At 42.1% G+C, this 21,984-nt stretch overlaps 1 protein-coding gene across 11 annotated transcripts in view; it reads right to left on the reverse strand.

The window, feature by feature from the left end:
• Nucleotides 1-18,921, reverse strand: part of RBM39 (RNA binding motif protein 39) — a 41,342-nt gene extending 22,421 nt beyond the window's left edge. Inside the window, exons 1-9 of one of the 11 annotated variants that reach the window (XM_017944607.2) lie at nt 18,624-18,740; nt 17,615-17,678; nt 17,317-17,389; nt 15,795-15,844; nt 9,539-9,610; nt 7,274-7,468; nt 4,834-4,899; nt 4,684-4,737; nt 572-689 (exon numbers count right to left, since the gene is read on the reverse strand). In XM_017944607.2, the coding sequence (XP_017800096.1) occupies nt 572-634 (63 nt within the window). In that variant the 5' untranslated portion in view covers nt 635-689; nt 4,684-4,737; nt 4,834-4,899; ... (4 more) ...; nt 17,615-17,678; nt 18,624-18,740. Of the gene's footprint in view, nt 1-571; nt 690-4,683; nt 4,738-4,833; nt 4,900-7,273; nt 7,469-9,538; nt 9,611-15,794; nt 16,374-17,316; nt 17,390-17,614; nt 17,679-18,578 lie in introns of those variants that run through there. The other 10 variants (XM_017944608.2, XM_017944603.2, XM_017944602.2 and 7 more) reach the window with 10 other exon arrangements.
• Between the last annotated feature and the right edge of the window lie 3,063 nt (nt 18,922-21,984).

Here is a 21,984-nt window from a genome sequence, read left to right on the forward strand (position 1 = left end):
ATATTTCAAGGAGACATTAATGTTGAAGGATGAAGGCATTTTTAAAAATTTAATTGAGGCCAGGCGCTGTGGCTCACGCCTGTAATCCCAGCACTTTGGGAGGCCGAGGCGGGCGGATCACGAGGTCAGGAGATCGAGACCATCCTGGCTAACACAGTGAAACCCCGTCTCTACTAAAAATACAAAAAATTAGCTGGGCGTGGTGGTGCGTGCCTGTAGTCCCAGCTACTCGGAGGCTGAGGCAGGAGAATGGTGTGAACCCAGGAGGCGGAGCTTGCAGTGAGCCGAGATGGTGCCACTGCACTCCAGCCTGGGCGACAAAGCAAGACTCTGTCTCAAAAAAAAAAAAAAATTAATTGAAAAAGTAAATCTGTGGGACAATTCCTATATCCTATCTTTGAACCAATTTGTAGTAACATTTATCAACTCCAATACTATAAGATGCAAAATTTGTTTGTGGAAACATTACCACAAACAAATACTGGTACTAAATCAAATGAAATATTTGATGTTTAGATGTTTTCTCTTGCAATTTCTACCTACTTGACCTCCCTAAACAGGTTAAGATTACCTTTCCTACTGTAGAGAAAAACTCTTCCAAATCCCTTGGTCGAATTCTTGCCGCCAGCTGCATACAGAAGACTGTCCTTGCATCTCTTTCCTCAGGAGTTAAATTATCAATAGGTTCCCTAATAGAAGTAAAAAATATAAAATTAACTTCGTAACAGATTTTAAAATAATTTTTGTCTTTTTTATTTCTTCACATAGTTCAACAGTTTTTCAGGTGGTTTTTGGTTACATAGATGAGTTCTTTAGTGGTAAATTCTGAGTGTACCTGTCACCTGAGCAGTATACACTGTACCCTCAACTCCTTTCCCAACCCCACACCAATATTTTCATCTTTAGAAATCAGGTCTTACTATGTTGCACAGGTTGATCTTGAACTACTGAGCTCAAGCAATCCTGTTGTCCTAAACACCCCCATAGAGACAGGGTTTCACCACGTTTGCTAGGCTGATCTCAAACTCCTGACCTCAGATTATCCACCTGCCTTGGCCTCCCAAAGTGGTGGGATAACAGGTGTGAGCCACCACGCCTGGTCTAAAATAATTCTCAAACATGTTCAGCAAACAGAATAAGCTGGCCGGGCGCAGCGGCTCAAGCCTGTAATCCCAGCACTTTGGGAGGCCGAGACGGGCGGATCACGAGGTCAGGAGATCGAGATCATCCTGGCTAACAGGGTGAAACCCCGTCTCTACTAAAAAAATACAAAAAACTAGCCGGGTGAGGTGGCGGGCGCCTGGAGTCCCAGCTACTCGGGAGGCTGAGGCAGGAGAATGGCGTAAACCCAGGAGGCGGAGCTTGCAGTGAGCTGAGATCCAACCACTGCACCCCAGCCTGGGCAACAGTGCGAGACTCCGTCTCAAAAAAAAAAAAAAAAAAACAGAATAGGCTATGAAACTAGTTTGTCATATACCCAAGAACATTTTCCTTTCTTTTCTTTTATTTTTTCCAGATGAAGACACCATGTTGGCCAGGCTGGTTTCAAACTTCTGACCTCAGGTGATCTGCCCGCCTCAGCCTCCCAAAGTACTGGGATTACAGGCGTGAGGCACCGCACCCAGTCAGCCCAAGCCCATTTGCAGTAAGATCTATTGACCAAAAACGTCCATAAAGCTACTCAATGTAACTCAAATCCTTCTAAAGAATAAGGTTTACTGTTTCTTGTAATCACATCTTACATGGAATTAGTACAGAAGTCTACTGGCCTTACAATCTCACTAAGGGTAAAATTTTTCTTTTCTTTTTTTCTTTTTGAAATGGAGTCTCACTGTCGCCCAGGCTGGAGTGCAGTGGCGCAATCTCGGCTAACTGCAACCTCTACCTCCAGGGTTCGAGCAATTCTCCTGCCTCAGACTCCCAAGTAGCTGGCACTACAGGCATGTGCCACCAAGCCTGGCTAATCTTCTGTATTTTTGGTAGAGATAGGATTTCAATGTGTTAGCTAGGATGGTCTCGATCTCCTGACCTTGATGATCTGCCCACCTCAGCCTCCCAAAGTACTGGGATTGCAGGCTGCAGCCACCACGCCTGGCCCAAAAGGGGTAATTTTTCTAAAGCAAGGGTCAACCAGAAGCCTGACAGTTTAACCACAGTCATAAAACATATCACCAGACCAATCACAAATGCCAGACTGATCCAAAATCAGTGTAATGGATGATTATTTACAACAAAACCATGTAACTGTAAAGTGAAATTAAGTTTGACAATCACAAATGGCAAACGAAGTGAAACCCTCAATGATTCTAAGAATTCTACTTTACAAATTCAGATACAGTGTCTATTAACATCATCTCTGTTGCAAAATATCAATTAATATTTTAAGTCAATCCTTTAAGATGTAAGCCTCAACATGCTCTTTTCCATTTTTTGGACACTCTCAGGATGTATGGAGGATGAGGGGTGGTCACTTCACCTGTAAGATTTGTCACAAAAGCTTTTTGAGACGCAGTCTCACTCTGTCACCCAGGCTGGAGTGTAGTGGTGTGATCTTGGCTCATTGCAACCTCCAGCTCCTGGATTCAAGCAATTCTCCTGCCTCTCCTCCCGAGTAACTGGGATTACAGGCACGCACCACCACATCTGGCTAATTTTTGTACTTTTAGTAGAGATGGGGTTTCACCATGTTCGTCAGGCTGGTTTCGATATCCTGACCTTATTGCTATAGGTATGAGCCACCACGCCAGGCACAAAGCTTTTAAGGCCGGGAGTAGTGTGCAGATTGCTTGGCCCTGGATTTCAGACCAAACTGAACAACATGGCAAAACCTTGTCTCTTCAAAAAAAAAAAAAAAAAAGGAAAATTAGCAGGGCATGGTGGCTGCACCTGTATAGTCCCAGCTACTCGGAGGGCTAAGTTGGGTGGGATAGCTTATGACCGGCCGTTAGAAACTGCAGTGAGCCATGATTTCGTCACTGCACTCTAGCCTGGGTGACAAAGTGAAATCCCGCCTCAAAAAAAAAAAGCAAAAGCTTTTTGGCCGGGCGTCTCAAAAAAGAACAAACAAATAACCACAATGCTACCACCTGACAAAATATTCCTTGAACCAAAATGGTAGACTGAACAAATACAAGTCTCGCTCTGTCACCAGGCTAGAGTGCAGTGGCGCGATCTCAGTTCACTGCACCTTCACCTCCCAGGTTCAAGTGATTCTCTCGCTTCAGCATCCCAAGTAGCTGGGACTACAGGTGTGCACCACCATGCCCAGCTAAATTTTGTATTTTTAGTAGAGACAGGATTTCACCATGTTGGCCAGACTGGTCTCGATCTCCTGACCCCGTGTGATCCACCCACCTCAGCCTCCCAAAGGGCTGGGATTACAGGCGTGAGCCACCATGCTCAGCCTACAATTCTTATTTTTAAAGAGTAAAATAATCCATGTAAACATTTAAGAACCTAGGAGTAACAATTCAAATCACTAAGACTTTAGAGATGAAACAGTTTTCCTCAGGACAGCCAAACAGTAAAACTTAGTGTTACAACTACTTCTCCACATGAGGTATTTCAAATAACTTATTATTTATTAATACCAAAGATAAATAAGTGTAGTTTTCTGTAACTGCTACGTTGCCAACACAAAGAAATGTATGACACGAATATGCTAATTACCCAGATTTGATCATTACACTGCATACATGTATCAAAACATAACTGTATCCCATAAATATCCCAATCAAAACATAACTGTATCCCATGAATATCCCATAAATATCCACATTAAAAATAAGAAATGCAAAAAAAGCTTATTTTAATTAAAATAGGAAAATAAGATCACATTAAAATAACTTGGCCGGGCGCGGTGGCTCAAGCCTGTAATCCCAGCACTTTGGGAGGCCGAGACAGGCGGATCACGAGGTCAGGAGATCGAGACCATCCTGGCTAACACGGTGAAACCCCCGTCTCTACTAAAAAATACAAAAAACTAGCCGGGCGAGGTGGCGGGCGCCTGTAGTCCCAGCTACTCGGGAGGCTGAGGCAGGAGAATGGCGTGAACCCGGGAGGCGGAGCTTGCAGTGAGCTGAGATCCGGCCACTGCACTCCAGCCTGGGCAACAGAGTGAGACTCCGTCTCAAAAAAAAAAAAAAAAAAAAAAAAACTTTAGGTTGGACGTGGTGGCTCCTACTTGTAATCCCAGCACTTTGGGAGGCTGAGGCAGGCAGATCATGAGGTCAGGCGTTCAACACTAGCCTGACCAACATGGTGAAACCCTGTCTCTACTAAAAACACAAAAATTTGCCGGGCATGGTGGCACATGCCTGTATAATCCCAGGTACACTTGGTAGGCTGAGGCAGGAGAATCACTTGAACCCAGGAGGCAGAGGTTGCCGTAAGCCAAGATTGCACTACTGCACTCCAGTCTGGGTGACTGAGTGAGACTCTTGTCTCAAAATAAATAAATAAATAAATAAATAAATAACTTTTGCTTCTTTTTAATTATATGAAATTAAAGTGAAAACTACTGAAAACTCAGTAGAAATTCACTTGACTTTAAAGTACTAGAACTGTAAAAGGAAGCAAAAGCAAGATTTAATATGGTCCAAATTACTAAATATCATCAAAGTTAACAGTACCATAAGCTGCAAAAGCTTTTTAAGAGCTAAAGGCTTTAAAGAAGAAAACTACCTCACAGGGCTCTTGTCTTTTCTGAATGGACTTTTGCTTCGGGAACGTCGTCTACTGCAAAGTTAAAAAGTTTCAGAAGTTATCCAAACAAGTACAGCACATTAGTTCCTTGAAAAACAATTTAAACAATTCAGAAGTATGTTTAAAAACCTTAATTTGATGCTATGAGGCAACCCAATCTTTCCTCGGATGGCACTGTTAAATTTTGGTCCGGAGCTAAAAAGGAAACACAAAATTACACTAGTTACAGGTTTAGGGTCTTGCTAAGATCGCATTCATGCGCTCTCCAGCAAGACTAACATTGGTTAGGCTGCTGCTTTTCCACCTCAGTTATGAAGAGGAAACAAAAATACTTAGATGTCTCTTAACTTTATCCCAGGCAAGCTGCCCTTGTATTTATCCATCCTGGACCACTGAGAGGTGCCAAGACCAAAGGTTACAGCCTCAAAATTTTTAGATTCTGAAAATGAACACACCCATTCTCAGACTATAGATATCTTTGTAAGCTATATATATATATATACAGTCTTGAGAATTTAAAAAAAACAAAAAACACACACACATATAAAAAATAAATCCCTCTGAACTTTCCTCATACCAGCAGTAACTATGGTTAACAATTTGGTGTGTATCCTCTCCTGGGAATGTATGTGTGTACATGTATATACACAATTTTCATACAAGTCTTCTTTTTGAAAGGCTTTTAAAAACTAAAGTGAATTCTTTAGTCACGCAACCTAGGTATTCTCCCATTCACCAGTAACTCTTAGACAGCATGACACCATTTAACACACTATACTTCAGTTGCTTGTTGCAAAATATTCCATCGTGAAGATCTGAAGGTAATTTACGAATTCTATTGAAAAATTTTGAGGACTTGTCATGACTAACAGAGTGTTTTCAAAAAGATCACAAAGGTAATTATTCTGTAATAACAGTTTTTGTGACTCTTTAAAGACCAGGCTAACTTAAAGGGACTAGCCAGTTGTCCCTTAGTGCTCATCCTGCTATCTTATTCCAGAAGAACAGCGAAATAAATAAGTATGTAGTGGCCTGTGATCCACACATTTGAATTAGTTTTCATGAACACTATGCCTACCTACAACATGCAAGTATTTCCAAATAAAACACTTTATATTAAATTGGTCCTTTGCAATTCAGACTAATGGTGATGACTGAGAATCATTTACTGGATGTATTAAAGTTCTCAAGTAATTAGTTATAAGCTATTTTCTTTTCCCTTTAATTATAAAATATTCTCAGTTACAGCCTCAAACCCAACATAAGAACTAAGTAATTTTCTATTAAAGTTAGGCCAGGATCCCAGTAAACAAAGTATTCATACCTCAAAAGGAATTAAGCTAATTCCTTTTCCCTCATTTAGTTCATCCAGGTAAAAAGATTTAACATAATCCCATTTTAAGAATGCTCAGAATCTTGATAAACGGGACAAAAGCAGAGAATTTCCTAATGCTGCACAGCATTCAGAATTAAAATGCATTGTGGTCCCATTTTCGGCTATTAAAAAGTTAATGAAATAAGCAGCTTAGAGGAATCCAGCATCATGCAGTTTAATTCTTTTTATTTTAAAGATAAAAGAGCCAGAATCAGAATTCATGTAATGCCAAAACATTTCATGAATCCATTAAGTCCTCTGAGCACTTTCATTTTCTTCTCATTCATTACTCATTAATAGCTTATCTGAAACTTGTTATCTCCTTAAAACGTTAGAAAACAAATGCTTAGCTTAGGGGGTTAAGTACCTTGCCCAAGTGATTCAAGTCTGTCTGTCTTTGAATTCCATCCTTAACCATTCAAATCTTAAAGTTAGAAGGGTTATTTATAATATATCCCAGAGTTTACAGCAGTGTGTTTATTAAGATGAATTAACCTCACAAAGCATTAAAGATTGCTATTCAATCCTTAGAATTGTAGGTGATTAATATATTTAATAACCGTAATAAATTTATTTCCAACTTTAAATATCCACATCCAAATTTCTAGTGACCTAATCTTCAAAACATTTTTAATTTAGAATACCTTTTACTATTAACAAACCTTAAATACAGATGAGCCCAAAAAAGAATCTTTATCAAGGAGCATACACAACAAATTCACAACTGGCCTGACATTTCAGCTAAAAACAGCCACAGTGACAAGATTTTTTACTTACTGTTAACTATACATGTGTAACTTTGTATTCATCAGAACTCTACAATTTTAAGTAAATATGTATTTAGCAAATACTGTAACAGCCCAGACACTGTTAAGCTTTCTCAAGTATTTGGGCACTACAATGTCATCCTTTTCAAGCACTCTAGTGCTTTTATCCAGTTTGCGCTGATTGGCATACAATTTAGAAACTTTGATAGTTTAACAGAAAATAATTGGTATGACTAGTAAAAGCAAATTTTTACTTGTCTATGCACTGTATTTTTCACTTTACTAGCATTCAATGCCAATATCCTTAATTCAATACTTTTTAACCAATCATTAAAAAAAATTTCACAATTCAAATCACTGAAGTTAATTGCTATATGAATACCCAGAGAATAACCCTCAAACCAAAATCGTAACTATAGTTACATACTAAGGACTTCTGTAGCGGCCTCTAAATCTTCGATCTCGACTTCTTGAGCGGCTCCGTCGCCTCTCTTTGCTTCTACTTCGCTTTCTTTCACGGCTTTTACTCTTTTTCCTTTCTCTATCTCTACTTCGCTTCCGTTCCTTACTTTTGCTTCTCTTTCGTTCATGACTACGACTTCTGCTCTTGCTTTTTTTCCTCCTGAGAAGTAACAAATTCGCCATTATCATGCTTGCTTAAGAACCCACCATAATATACTACCTTTTATGGTCAGAATCATATTTTTATCCTTTCATAAATTTTTTTGGCTAGTTTTACTATGATACAATGCTACATAATTACACTAAAAAAAAAAAAAAAAAAAAATCTGTAATCCCAGCACCCTGGTAGGCCAAGGCAGGTGGATCACAAGGTCAGGAGCTGAAGACCAGCCTGGCCAATGTGGTGAAACTCTGTCCCTAACAAAAATATAAAAATTAGCCGGGCATGGTACCGTGCGCCTGAGTCCCAGCTACTAAGGAGGCTAAGGCAGGAGAACTGGGAGGCTAAGGCAGGAGAACTGCTCGAACCCGGGAGGCGGAGGTTGCAATGAGCCAAGATTCTGCCACTGCACTCCAGCCTGGGCGACAGAGTAAGACTCTGTCCAAAAAAAAAAAAAAATTGCTATGTATGGTAAACAATATCCCTTTTGCCTTATATTAACATTACTGAAAATCAGCAGACAAGACATTACTTGAAAGACACCATCCTCTACGACTAGGAACTGCAATGATCTCCTGAGTTAGCTACAGCTTTAACAAGGAAAAGGGCTTGTTGGCAATACAAATCAAAATGTGAACCTTTAAATATAGTTTGTCATATAAAAGGCCAACAAAAGCATTACTGTAATCCGCAAGATACATTAATAAAACAAACTTACAATACAATATGTTCACATTTAAGTACTACTACTGGTTCATTTATGAAAATTTTCATCAAGTATAGTAATTTACCATTAAGTCCATTTTGCCCCCATTTACATATGGAAATATTTAATACGTTCAAAGGGTCACATAGACAGCAACATTTTGGTTTTCATGGGCAAAATCGTAATGACAAAGGACAGTAAGAATTAATGCAGGCCGGTGCAGTGGCTCACACTTGTAATCCCAACCCTTTGGGAGGCCAAGGCAGACAGATCACTTGAGGTCAGGAGTTTGAGACCAGCCCAGCCAACATGGTGAAATCCCCTCTCAACCAAAAATATAAAAATTAGCCGGGCCTGGTGGTACATGCTGGTAATCACAGCTACTTGGGAGGCTGAGGCAGGAGAATCGCTTGAACCCAGGAGATGGAAGTTGCAGTGAGCTGAGACCACGCCATTGCACTCCAGCCTGGGCAAAAAAGAGCAAAACTCCATTTGAAAAAACAAAAAAAACAAAAAAAACCCAAGTGCAGTGGCTCACACCTGTAATCTCAACACTTTGGGAGGTTGAGGTAGAGATCACCTGAGGTCAGGAGTTCAAGACCAGCCTGGTCAACATGGTGAAACCCCATCTCTACTAAAAAAATGCAAAAAGTAGCGGGTCGTGGTGGCATAGGCCTGTAGTCCCAGCTACTGCGTAGGCTGAGGCAGGAGAATTGCCTGAACCTGGGAGGCAGAGGTTGGAGCGAACCGGTATCACACCACTGTACTCCAGCCTGGGCAACAGAGCAAAACTGTCTCCAAAAACAAAAAGAAAAAGAACTAATGCATTAAAATACATTTTGACATTCCCAGACTTGAATATGACCATTTCAATACTTCCTGAAGTTACAATGAATATACCAGAAAATGGAGTATGCCATTTTTAAGCCAGTTTATAGAAGCCTGTGGGATGCAATCAAAACTAATGATCAACTTGACCTTCACAGATCTTTTTAAAATCTCAAACTAAAAACCAAAACAACCAGTCATATCTTTCTGTTCACTTCTGTAGTCTTCACAGTATACTACCCATTCATAATTAAATCTTTTAATCTATACCTGTGTCATCACACAAATTTTAGAGGTGCCTTCAGATATTTCAATATAAACTGAAAAACATTTCAAAATCAATTTATTTCACTAAAATGTCAATTTGTAGTGGCTTAATGATTAAACATTTTGACAATTCTGTATTTGGATATGTAATTGTTTACTCCTTTTCAAAGCAAAGTTACATATCATAAGAGCAACTGAGGTCTGCCTCAGAGAACCTGTAAGCAGGTCATCTTTAGAGTGCATTGAAAATAGAAAATGAAGACACCCACCTTCTGGAATCTTGAAACCCACACTCCAATCACAAGGAGATGTAGAGCTTTCCAAGGAGGCAGAAAGTTTGTCTAAAATTTCAAGATAATCCACCTGACTGTCAGAAATGTATATGCTAGGTAGCACATGACAGAAAATTAGGCTACACTCGTCATTTATATAGAACTCATCAAAGCCACGCCCAGATGGGCAACAGGTAACACTCCAATTTTGTTGCCTGAAAAACCTAACACTATCTCTGTGATACTATTCTAACTACAGAATTCTGTGAGATTTCTAAAACCTGAAGTCCTAAATATAATCCATTAGGGAACAAGGTAAAAAGTAACTCCATCCCCCTCAAAAACAAAGTTTTTGTTCTGCTCATAGATGGGCTATAGCAAGAGAGGCAACCAACCTATTTACCTCTCATAGGACCCAAAACTTATTCTGCCAAAAGAAAATACTTGAAAATTGGAGAGCTAATTTTAACTTAAGGTCTTCTAGGACTTTTTGTATAAACAAGTCCTCAACCACATCTGAAGGCAACCCCAGGCAGGTAAGAAGACAGCAACATATTAAGACATTCAGAAAATACAATCTTTTGCATAAAAGCCCAGAGAAAGCTATATGGGTGCAAGAAACCAGTATACTTCCAGTTTCAAAGGGCATTTATTACATGAACTAAAGAAGGGTTATCGAAATCCACACTAATAGTCAAATCCTGTTACAACTTAAAAGGGACTTTCCAAAGTCTTTAATGGCAGTGAAATTTTGTACTGAACATCATTGAAGTAAATGGTCCACTGGGCTGGGCCTTTGGACTTTTTGGTTATATGGCCTCTGCAGTAAAGGTGTTTTGCTATAACTGGATTTGACCTCTTCCATGTAAGAAGATCTAAATTTTAAATGCAAAGTATTCTGGAAAAAAAAAAAAAATAGAAGTCATTTATTCCAAAATTTATAGATAATCCACACCACAGTAGCCAATATATTTCAACTGTGTTCACTTCAATGTTAAATTTTATTGAGTAATTCTCTAAAGAGCTTAACGGAATGGACACTGATTTAGAGTTTGCAAAACTGGTTACTCTAACAAATAATATTCCCATGAGAGCAAGCTCAAGCACTTAAGATGCATACCTTGACGTATGCAAAAACTCAGGTTTATAGCTCTTCAAAAAATAGGTTGACAACCAGTTTGTGTCACAATAAACTTTGTTCCTATTCTAGGATACAATGAAGTGTATGTTGAGAATCAAAATTACACAATTAAAAAAAAATTTATACTCAGTCAACTGTTTCTCAGTACACGCCATTTTTCTACTACCTAACAAACTATACCTCAATGTGGCTTAAGACAATGAAGTTTTAGAATGAAAAATGCAACGTGGCACTTTCCTTTGGTTAAGAAATTTAATTTAGTTAAAGGTTAAAGCAAAGACAGAATGTTTTATATCTATATCTAAATACAAAAATTTTCTTCCAGGTAACTTTAAAATTAATTTGAAACAAAGTTCCTTCAGAAATTAAGAGTCCTGATTGAACAAAGGAGCCATTTACTTATCAACTATAACTGACGAGAAGTCTGACTGGAAAGTATTTTAAGATAACCGAAGTGTTTTGAAAGGATCTTCCCTTAGACAATCTCATGGTTAAAGAAATTGTCGGCCGGGCGCGGTGGCTCAAGCCTGTAATCCCAGCACTTTGGGAGGCCGAGGCGGGTGGATCACAAGGTCAGGAGATCGAGACTATCCTGGCTAACATGGTGAAACCCCGTCTCTACTAAAAATACAAAAAACTAGCCGGGCGCGGTAGCGGGCGCCTGTAGTCCCAGCTACTTGGGAGGCTGAGGCGGGAGAATGGCGTGAACCCGGGGGGCGGAGCTTGCAGTGAGCCGAGATCGCGCCACTGCACTCCAGCCTGGGAGACACAGTGAGACTCCGTCTCAAAAAAAAAAAAAAGAAATTGTCCATTCTTCTATTTAGTCCTGTGGGACTCCACATTAGATAAAGGCCACCGAATATCACACATGGAGAACCTGATGCTCAGCTTCCTTATAAAAGCTTGTAGCCTTAATCAACTCATATACAGAATAAAAACAAGTAGAAACCAGAGGTGACCTTAGTGGCAAAGGGTGACACGAGACAATGGTACAATAACGAAGGTCTGTACCCAAAAGTCTATGTTTTTATCCTTCTGGCATTTGAAGTGAAATCTTCAGCCACTAGGCCTGACACCTAGATTGGATAATTTATGTCAATTTATATGGATACATCTTCCTGGGTTTTCTTTTGATTAGAGAATTGCAAAATAGAAACATTAGGAAACCATTACTGTGGCAGAAGGTCTAAAACCAGACGACATAAACCATGCCTCTGGTTGGTTGCCTCAGACCACATGAAGACTAAACCCAATCTGATCCCCACAATTTCTTGTGTTTGGTGAAGAACTATAAATGACTCCCATCCAAGCTTACACCAGAAAAGAGGACGACGTCTTCTACAAATTACATCATTTTTAACCTATTACCACATTATTTTAGGGGAACTACAAAAAAACATATTGGCTTAGCAAGCACTGAATAAACTTATATAAAATTTTCTCATCTATTTTATGAAATTTTATCAACCTACCTAACACAATGTAGTGAGAACGAATGAGGCATTTACTATGAAGCATTTAGGGATTTTAGGAGGAAAAGAGCCAAAAAGAAATCAAGTGGCTATTTTTCTCTCATTTTTCATTTATGTAAGGTCATAAGTATATAACAGATTTTTATGTTTGAGACGAAGTCTCGCTCTGTCTCCAGGCTGGAGTGCAATGGCACGATCTCGGCTCACTGCAACCTCCGCCTCTCAGGTTCAAGTGACTCTCCTGCCTCAGCCTCCCAAGTAGCTGGGACTACAGGTGTGCACCACGATGCTCAGCTAATTTTTGTATTTTTAGTAAGACAGGGTTTCACCATTTTGGTCAGCCTGGTCTCGAATTCCTGACCTCAGGTGATCTCCTTGCCTCAGCATTCCAAAGTGCTGGGTCTAGCTTCTTCTACGTGGAGGACAGCCAAGTACGATCCCATAGGCAGTAAAGACGGGGTTTTGCCATGTTGGCCAGGATGGTCTCGATCTCTTGACGTTGTGATCCGCCCGCCTCGGCCTCCCAAAGTGCTGGGATTACATGTGTGAGTCATTGCGCCCAGCCCAGATTTTTTTTTTTAAGACGGAGTCTCAGCTGGATCCATGGCTCACGCCTGTAATTCCAGCACTTTGGGAGGCCGAGGTGGGTAGATCAACTGAGGTCAGGAGTTCAAGACCAGCCTAGCCAACATGGTGAAACCCTGTCTCTACTAAAAATACAAAACTTGGCTGGGCATGGTGGCTCATGTCTGTGATCCCAGCACTTTGGCAGGCCGAGGAGGGTAGATCACGAGGTCAGGAGTTGAAGACCAGCCTGGCCAGGATGGTGAAACCCCATCTCTACTAAAACTACAAAAATTAGCCAGGTACGGTAGCAGGCACCTGTAATCCCAGCGGCTCAGGAGGCTGAGGCGGGCGGATCACGAGGTCAGGAGATCAAGACCATTCTGGCTAACACGGTGAAATCCCGTCTCTACTAAAAAAATACAAAAAAAATTAGCCGGGCATGGTAGCAGGCCCCCCTAGTCCCAGTTACTGGGGAGGCTGAGGCAGGAGAATGGCGTGAACCCGGGAGGCAGAGCTTGCAGTGAGCTGACACTGCGCCACTGCACTCCAGCCTGGGAGACAGAGCAAGACTCTGTCTCAAAAAAAAAAAGAGTCTCACTCTGTGGCCTAGGCTGGAGTGCAGTGGTGCAACCTTGGCTCATTGCAACCTCTGCCTCTTGGGTTCAAGCAATTATCCTGCCACAGCCTCCTGGGGAGCCAGGACTACAGGCACGAGCCTCCACAATTTAGCTACTTTTTATATTTTCAGTAGAGACAGGGTCTCACCACGTTGGCCAGGCTGGTCTCAAACTCCTGGCCTCAAGTGATCTTGCCTGCCTCGGCATCCCAACATGCTGGGATTACAGCCATGAGCCACCACAGCTTGGCGGATAAAATGTTTTAAAATAGCACCATAGACTAATGAAACAATTTAATGTTTGCAACATGACCACATATTTAGAATCACTAACCTCAGAGCTAAAAGGAAACTTCAAAATCTGATAAAACCCAACCTTATAAAGTGGATCTCTTGGCCGGGCACGGGTGGCTCACACCTGTAACCCCAGCACGCTGGGAAGCCGAGGCAGGCAGGTAACCAAGTCAGGAGTTCAAGACCAGCCTGGGCAATATGGTGAAACCCCGTTCTTACTGAAAATACAAAAACTAGCCAGGCATGGTGGCGCGTGCCTGTATTCCCAGCTACTTGGGAGGCTGAGGCAGAAGAATCCCTTGCATCAGGTGTGATGGCTCACCCCTGTAATCCCAGCACTTTGGGAGGTTGAAGCAGGCGGATCATGAGGTCAAGAGTTCGAGACCAGCCTGGCCAACAGAGTGAAGCAGTCTCACTAAAAATGAAAACTCAGCCTTCAGAGCATGGTAACTGCAGCCCCTCAGTCCCAGCACTTGGGAAGCTGAGGCAGAAAAACAGCACCAAACCTTGGTGGGAAGCCGGAGATTGTGAGTCCGATCTGCACAGCCGGGCAATAGAGCGAGATTATGTCTTTTTTTTAAAAAAAAAAAGGCTCACGTCTAATTCCAACACTGGGAGGCCCGAGGGAAGTGGGGATCAACAGAGAATCAGGAGATGTGAGGAACCATCCTAGCTATGAGTGAAGCTTCACGTCTCTACTAAAGAAAATACAAAAAAAAAAAAAAATGGCGGTATGGTGGCGTCAAGCCATAATCAGCACTTTGGGAGGCGAGGCAGGCAATCCGAGGTCAGGAGATGGCTCATCCCTGTGCTGCAGTGAAACCCGTCTCAATAGAAATAAAAAGCAGCAGGCCGAGTGGCGGGCGCCTGTAGTCCTTCTCGAGGCTGACTGAGGCCGGAGAATAAGAACCAGAGCAAACTTACAGTGAAGATCAAGCCACTACACTCCAACCAAGCGGTTCAAGCCAAAAATGTCACAAAAGTAGCCAGGCGTGGTCAGGCCCTATAGTCCCTTCTTTCAGTGAGGTGGGAATGGCCGAACCGGGCAAAGCTTGCGCACTTGTGGGCTGAGATCGTGAGGAAAAAAAAAAAAAAGAATGGCTAAGCATGATTGAAATCAATCCCAGCACTGGGAGGCTACAGAGGAGGAGGATCATGAGGTCAGGGTGAGACCACCCTGGCTAACATGGTGCAAACCCAGCTCTAAAAATAGCTCTAAAAAGGGCAGGAGGCGTGATGGCGTGCACCGTAGTCCCAATGAGGAGGCTGGTGAGAGGGGCCAGCTTGAATCCGAGGGAGGGCAGTGGCCGCAGTGTGAGATCACACCACTGCACTCCAGCATGGGTGACACTGAGAGACTCCATCTCAAAAGAAAAAAAAAAAAAATCAAAGAATCACTTGAACCCAAGAGGCGGAGGTTGCAGTGAGCCCAAATTGTGCCACTGTACTCCAGCCTGGGCTACAGAGCAAGACTCCGTCTCAAAAGAAAAAAAAAAAAAAAGTGGATCTCGTCATATCTGTTACTTAAGACTTTTCGTACAGTTTTCTGTACTATAGTAAGTTCTACAGTCACTCATCTTACCCAAATAAAGTATACAGATATATTCATAATTTCCAAAAACCCCACCCTGTTAAGTCTGGAGTTTGAAAGGCCTAAGATAATGAAAGCCACCTTAAGAAGTACTTAAGTATTCTGTTGCATCACTTCCAAAAGGGCCTTTGAGCAGCAAGGTGCAGAAATAATTCACAGCTTTGACTCCTTTGGCAATTTAGGGCAAACAATACTTTCCATGGCCTAGTTATCACCTAATTTAACTCTCCCTTTTAAGATCAATGGATATAATAGTTTTATCAGTAAGATAACCAAATATTAAACCAAAGTTAACAAATTTAACACAAGACAACCTCTACTACAGAACTTGTCACCAGATTGTCATGATGGACTTGGAGGGGAAGGTATCTCAAACTATATTCTGAAATCTAAGCAAAAATCCACAGTTCCTCCAAGAGTTTATCCCAAAAGACAAAGAACCAATTCTCTAAAAGCAGCAAAAAAAAGTTTCAGAAGAGAACTTTGTATATTTCAGCCACAGGAACACAACTTAAGGTCTAAAACCACAAAAAAGTTCACCACCCTCCCCCAGGCCCCCTCTTAAAACTTACTTTTTGCTACGTTCTTCATGGCCGTTGGCACTGCTCAACTTGTTCTCATCCTAAGCAGGGTTGATAGAAGAACATCATGAGGACGAAGTGGTAACATTTCAAGTTGTCAAAGGGTAAAGGGAACAGGAATAAGAAAATACAAAACAATTTTAAAACTAATTATTTATTTAAAGTTTAACATGGAAGGCTATAAAAAAATTTAGATGGGTATGTGTTTAACCACTTTGTTGCTTACATTTAAGTCATCAAGATACAAAAATAAAAAAATCTTTCCATATTAACATGTTAAAATTTACTTTCTTATATAGTTTAGATATTAAGTTATCCAGATTTACAATGTTGAAGTGGTTAAATATAATTTCCATAAAACATGAAGTCCTGTTTTGAGTTTTATTCCATGTGCTATGGTCCCTTTGGTCAGTACCATGGCTCTATTTCTGCCTAAGCCCCAAGTGGCCATGCTAGCAGCCAGCCACTATCGATTTCCTGTGACCGATGCCATTCCTGAGATCTTCGCCCATTTCCGTTGGAGGGTTGGGACTGTAAGAGCTTGATGCCACCTCTGTCACACATCTCGCCCTGAAGCAAACAGGGATTCACACTGCTTTAGTAATGTTGACTCCCAAGAACCCAAGAAAGTCAATTAATAATCCACCAAGTCCAGCCTAAACATTTCCTACTTCCATACCTGTTTACATGGAATTACATCCATGTTAAAAAACTAAGACACAAGAATCTTAACATTAAAACAGAAAGTAGCTCTTCAAGAGTCTAAGCATTACAAAATTACATACACTATTTAAATCTATCAAGAATTCATCCAAATTGGTACCACATGGTCGTGCTATACAATCCAAAACAAATGTATTATTTTTAAAAGGTTTAGCAAAATGTTTATTTTAAAGTTTGATTACATCAGCTATAGGAGTAAAGTGCTAACTTACAAAGCTTACAGTTTGTGACACCAGTGATAATGCATGCATACTGCTATTTTCACCACCAACTGGTGAAACAATGAAAAGACAGTTTACTTTTACTGCGATACCGAAATGAGTCAAAGACTATATTAGCCAAAATAATTCCTTTGTTTTTAGTGTGAAATACTATATGGCAGGGCCTAATTAAAAATAAAACAATATGGAGAACAGTAAAACAGTTATCAAGTGACTCTAAGCTGTGATACTGCCTCTTGTATTTTTTTTTTTTTTTAATTTCTATTCAGGGATCCAAGAATTTTAGTAATTATTAACTGAGTAGCAGATTGCCACTGGACTGTTTAAGATTTACTATCACCAGTCTTACATAGATATATAAATTTTAAAATCTCACCCATTTCTTCTTATAAGACTATTAGAAGATTTAACTTGCCACAGACTGGTTATGCTTTCTTATTCTTGGACCCCTGCTTTTTCCCAAACCACTACATTCACCTTTTTGCTATACCAAACTGGAGCTGGTAATTCTTAGTTGAGTCATTTTACCTAGGGGACCACGGTACAGCGATAAGTCACTCAATTACTACCTTATGATTGACAGTTCACACTGGAATCAAAGGTGAATTCATGGGAGTAGAGGTGAGATATCGTTAGGCAAGTCTACAAAGAGAGATAGATGGGCATTTATTCATCACGCTGAAGTGAAACTACTGCACAATATTATTACATCAATAGCATATATTTACTTTTGTAAGTTACACGTAATGCATCTCTGATAAGATAAATCAAGAGGGCTCCGGGGAGGTTAGTTTACATTTCAGCAGTAGTTTCGTGAATAATGCTAAATTAAGAAATTATAAACCTCACCGACATGTTTTTTCTCACCTTCTTGTAAGGAGCCTCAAGCATTGCTTCAATATCAATATCGTCTGCCATTTTCTCTAAACGCCTAGGAAAAGAACAAGACCATTCGGTGAGTAAACATTTTTATTTGTCTTTTTTTTTTTTGATACGGAGTTTCGCTCTACTTGCCCAGGCTGAAGTGCAGTGGCGCGATCTCGGCTCACTGCAAGCTCCGCCTCCCGGGTTCAAGCGATCCTCCTACCTCACCTCCCGAATAGCTGGGATCACAGGCGCCTGCCACCACACCCGGCTAATTTTTGTATTTTTAATAGAGACGGGGTTTCACCATTTTGATGAGGTTGGTCTCGAACTCCTGACCTCAAGTGATCCGCCTGCCTCTACCTCCCAAAGTGCTGCGATTACAGGCGTGAGCCACCGCGGCCGGCCTGGTAAACGCTTTTCAAATCGACTGAATTTTCTCAGCCGACACACTGGAAAACTTAAGAAAAACCTCCAAAAGCCCTACAATGAATGACTAAACTGACACGCACTTTAACCAGGTTTGGCTTATGTAAGTAAATCCAAAACGCCTCTTACACCAAAGACACGAAAATGAAGACTTCAATGTCCAATATTTAACACCCTGCGATCAACTCCAAAAACAGAAACTGGGAGACCCGAACGAGAGCGCCTCTTTCCGCGCAAAAACCCGCGCTGCCATTTTAGGGGCAAAGGGAAACTCCCTCCATTGGGAGGGGTTATGAGCCAAGGCAGCGTTCAACTGGCGCCATGTTGGGAGGTCGCGGCCTGCCCAGGCCTCGAAGGAGACAGGTCACCTATCTACAGAGGCCTCTCAGAGGTCCCTGCCACCCCAAGAATCCAGACTCTACCCGACCGGAAAATAAGGGCGCGGTCACTGAAACAGGGCCGATTTCTCGAAAACCACCCCTCACCCCGGTCGCTAAAGACCGCCAAGAGCGCCCCTCAGCCCAAAAGGGAGCCAAACCTCGAGAAAGCTGGGATAATACGCGGGTCCGCAACGCCCCTGTACCTGCTCCGGCTTTCGGACGCCTGTGGTGCTCGTCTTCGGGAAGAGACTTCTGCTGCTGCTGCCGCCGCCGCCGCCGCCGCCGCTTCTGTTGCTACTGTTAAGCCCCTAGGCCCAGGCCGCGGAACCGCCCAGCCCGAATATCGGGCTCCGAGGACGGCTAGGCCCGAGCGAATCTAAAAAAAACAATGGAATTAGAGAAGCCCACGCGGGAGAGCAGGACGGCGGCTTCGGCAGCTCAGGATCCACCCCTGCGACAGTGACGGCAAGCTCCCCGAAATGGCGGCCGCTGCTTCCCTGTACTCACATTCACCAGCACACATACACACACACAAACACACGGGGCCTCACAGAGCCCTCAGCACGGGCTCTCGCGAGAAGCTGCCCCAAGCAGCAAATCGGAGAGGCCGAAGTATCGCGAGATCTAAGTATAGCTCCAGCGACTGTAGCCCAATCTCGCGCAATGATTGCGCCATAGACAGTCCCATCCCCCATTCAGAGAGGCGCCTTTCACTCCCACTTCGCGTAAGCACCTAAATCTCGCGAGACAGAGTGGGTTTCTAGGGTAAAGACAGTTGGTAGGCTACCTGTCAATCTTTCAGAGAACTCCTCGCTGAGTGGAGCTCCGCGGTCGCCTCCCCCTCGTGGCGCCTCTTCACGGCCATCTGAAGATTCCCCCAGCACAGCCGACCGCCCCCTCCGGCCTCCCGGATGGCTGTCAAGGTCGCCATAAGGCAACCTAGTCGTTATGGCGATAGGATAAAACGGCGATCTTCAGATTATCCGCTAAGGGTGGAGACGAAGTGGAAAAGTGTATCAGAAGGCCAGAAGAGACCTTTAGGGGTAGGGGAGAGGGGGAGATAATAAAAATAGGTTTCCTAGTCATTTGGAGCCAATGGCGCGGTCTGCACTGTCGATCTTTGAAACAACCTTGGAAATAGTGGAGGAAAGCAAAGAAAAGGTGGAGAAGATAAACTTTGCTTCCCTTGGCATGGGACCAGCTTTGTGCCCCGAATTTAATCACCTCTTGTGTCAGGGTTGCTACCGTTCCTTCAAAAAAGTTCCCCTTCCTGAATATTACTGAAGAATTTGGGGGAAAAAAACACACCCCACTAAAAAAAGTCCCCCTTCCCCCAGGGACCTGGCTCCTCTCCCCTGAAGTCTTCCAGATGCCTGGTAATTAGAGCATGAATTAGTCACTGTTCTTTGGTCAGTACTGTGAGAGGTTTTCTCCTAGATGGTGGAAAAAAATTGGAAAGAACTCTTCAAAGCAAAAAATCTTACCGTCTAATCTTAACAGTCTAATGATTGAGAGCAGAAAAGATTCGAAATGAGACGCCTTGATTAGTGTAGCTAGCTGCTTCAACACTGTGTGACCTTGAACAAGCAAATTAACCTCTCAGAGCAGATTTTTCATTTCCTGATTTAAAAGAGGACATACTTAGTAGCTAGTCTAAGCTACTTGAGCCTGAGGAAGGCAGATAATGCTCACTACTGAATTTTTAGAGGTTAGCAGGGCATGTCTGCCCAAGTGGACCCTAAGTAAATTGATGAATGAAGGCTCAGTAGGGCTATAGTGAAGATTAAACGATATAACGTCTGTAAAACGCCTGGCAAATATTTAATCTTCAAAAGAGCTAACTTCTTGCTAAACAAAATTATTTAGAGAAAATATAGATGTTAAGTGGTTTTGCCTCTCAGGTTAACTTTACAGACGGGTTAGGGTTTATCTTAGAGGATTATTAATAACAGTTATTTCGTAGTTAGAATACTCTCTTAGTCCTTTTCCTGAAAATTCAGATCCTCTTTTTATTTTATTTTATTTCTGAGACGGAGTCTCGCTCTGGAGGCCGGGCGGAGTGGCTTATGCCTCTAATCCCAGCACTTTGGGAGGCCGGCGGGAGTGGACTGCCTGAGGTCAGGAGTTCAAGACCAGCCTAACCAACATGGCGAAACCCTGTCTCTACTAAAAATTAAAAAACTAGCCAGGCATGGTGGCAGGCGCCTGCAATCCCAGCTACTCGGGAGGCTGAGGCAGGAGAATCGCTTGAACCCGGGAGGCGGAGATTGTAGTGAGCTGAGATCATGCCATTGCACTCTAGCCTGGGTGACAGATCAAGACTCCATCTCAAAAACAGAAAAAATCATCACAGAAAATTGAAGCATAATATGTCAGAAAAAAAGCAAGCTAACCTCTGCTGTCTCTTCCTGCACCCCGGTAATTCCAGTATTATGACTTCTTGTTGTGCAAAATGAAAGCATGAAAGTGACACTTGGTTTTTCTCGTTTGTTTAGGAACATGACATGACAGAATTTGACCTTAACCTCTAGACTTCTTGTTTGGAAAGAGAAAGAATTTAAGCTCTAAGTCACTTGATAATTTAAGATCCCTCAAATAGTTTTCTGCTCAAGGACCATCAGAGGCAATATGGCAACTTAGCAGATCATCAAAAAACACCGTTTGGAGAAATCAAGTTCCTGAAATGAGTATTTTTTATGTTTAAAAGGAAATATCCCCACGCATGGTGGCTCATGACCTCTAATCCCAGCACTTTGGGAGGCCAAGGCAGGAGGATTGCTTGAGTCCAGGAGTTTGAGACCAGCCTGGGCAATATAGCAAGACCCTGTCTCTAAAAAAAAATTTAAAAATTAGCCAGACGTGGTGATGCATGTCTGTAGTTCCAACTACTCAGGAGGCTGAGATGAGAGGATAGCTTGAGCCCAGGAGTTCAAGACTGCAGTCAGCTAGAATCATGTGCCACTTCACCCGAGCCTGGGCAACAGAGCAAGACCCTATCTCTTAACACAAAAGAAAATATCACGAACATAATATGCTTTTCATTCACTTTACAAAACTTCACTAACTCTGGTTCATGAACTTTCTATGTAAATGAATTCCCCTTTCATCATTTTGCTCTCAAAGGATAGAGGAATAGAGCCTGAAATAGAGCCAAAAAGGTAATGAATATACTTAGAAAATTAAACTGAAAACTGAATGCATTTTACCAATGTGGATTTTTAATTATTAAGGATATATTTTAGCCGGGCGCGGTGGCTCAAGCCTGTAATCCCAGCACTTTGGGAGGCCGAGACGGGCGGATCACGAGGTCAGGAGATCGAGACCATCCTGGCTAACACGGTGAAACCCCGTCTCTACTAAAAAATACAAAAAACTAGCCGGGCGAGGTGGCAGGCGCCTGTGGTCCCAGCTACTCGGGAGGCTGAGGCAGGAGAATGGCGTAAGCCCGGGAGGCGGAGCTTGCAGTGAGCCGAGATCGCGCCACTGCACTCCAGCCTGGGCGACAGAGCGAGACTCCGTCTCAAAAAAAAAAAAAAAAAAAAAGGATATATTTTAAATGTCTAT

This window comes from Papio anubis, chromosome 16, assembly GCF_008728515.1.
Source record: "Papio anubis isolate 15944 chromosome 16, Panubis1.0, whole genome shotgun sequence".
Taxonomy (NCBI): domain Eukaryota; kingdom Metazoa; phylum Chordata; class Mammalia; order Primates; family Cercopithecidae; genus Papio; species Papio anubis.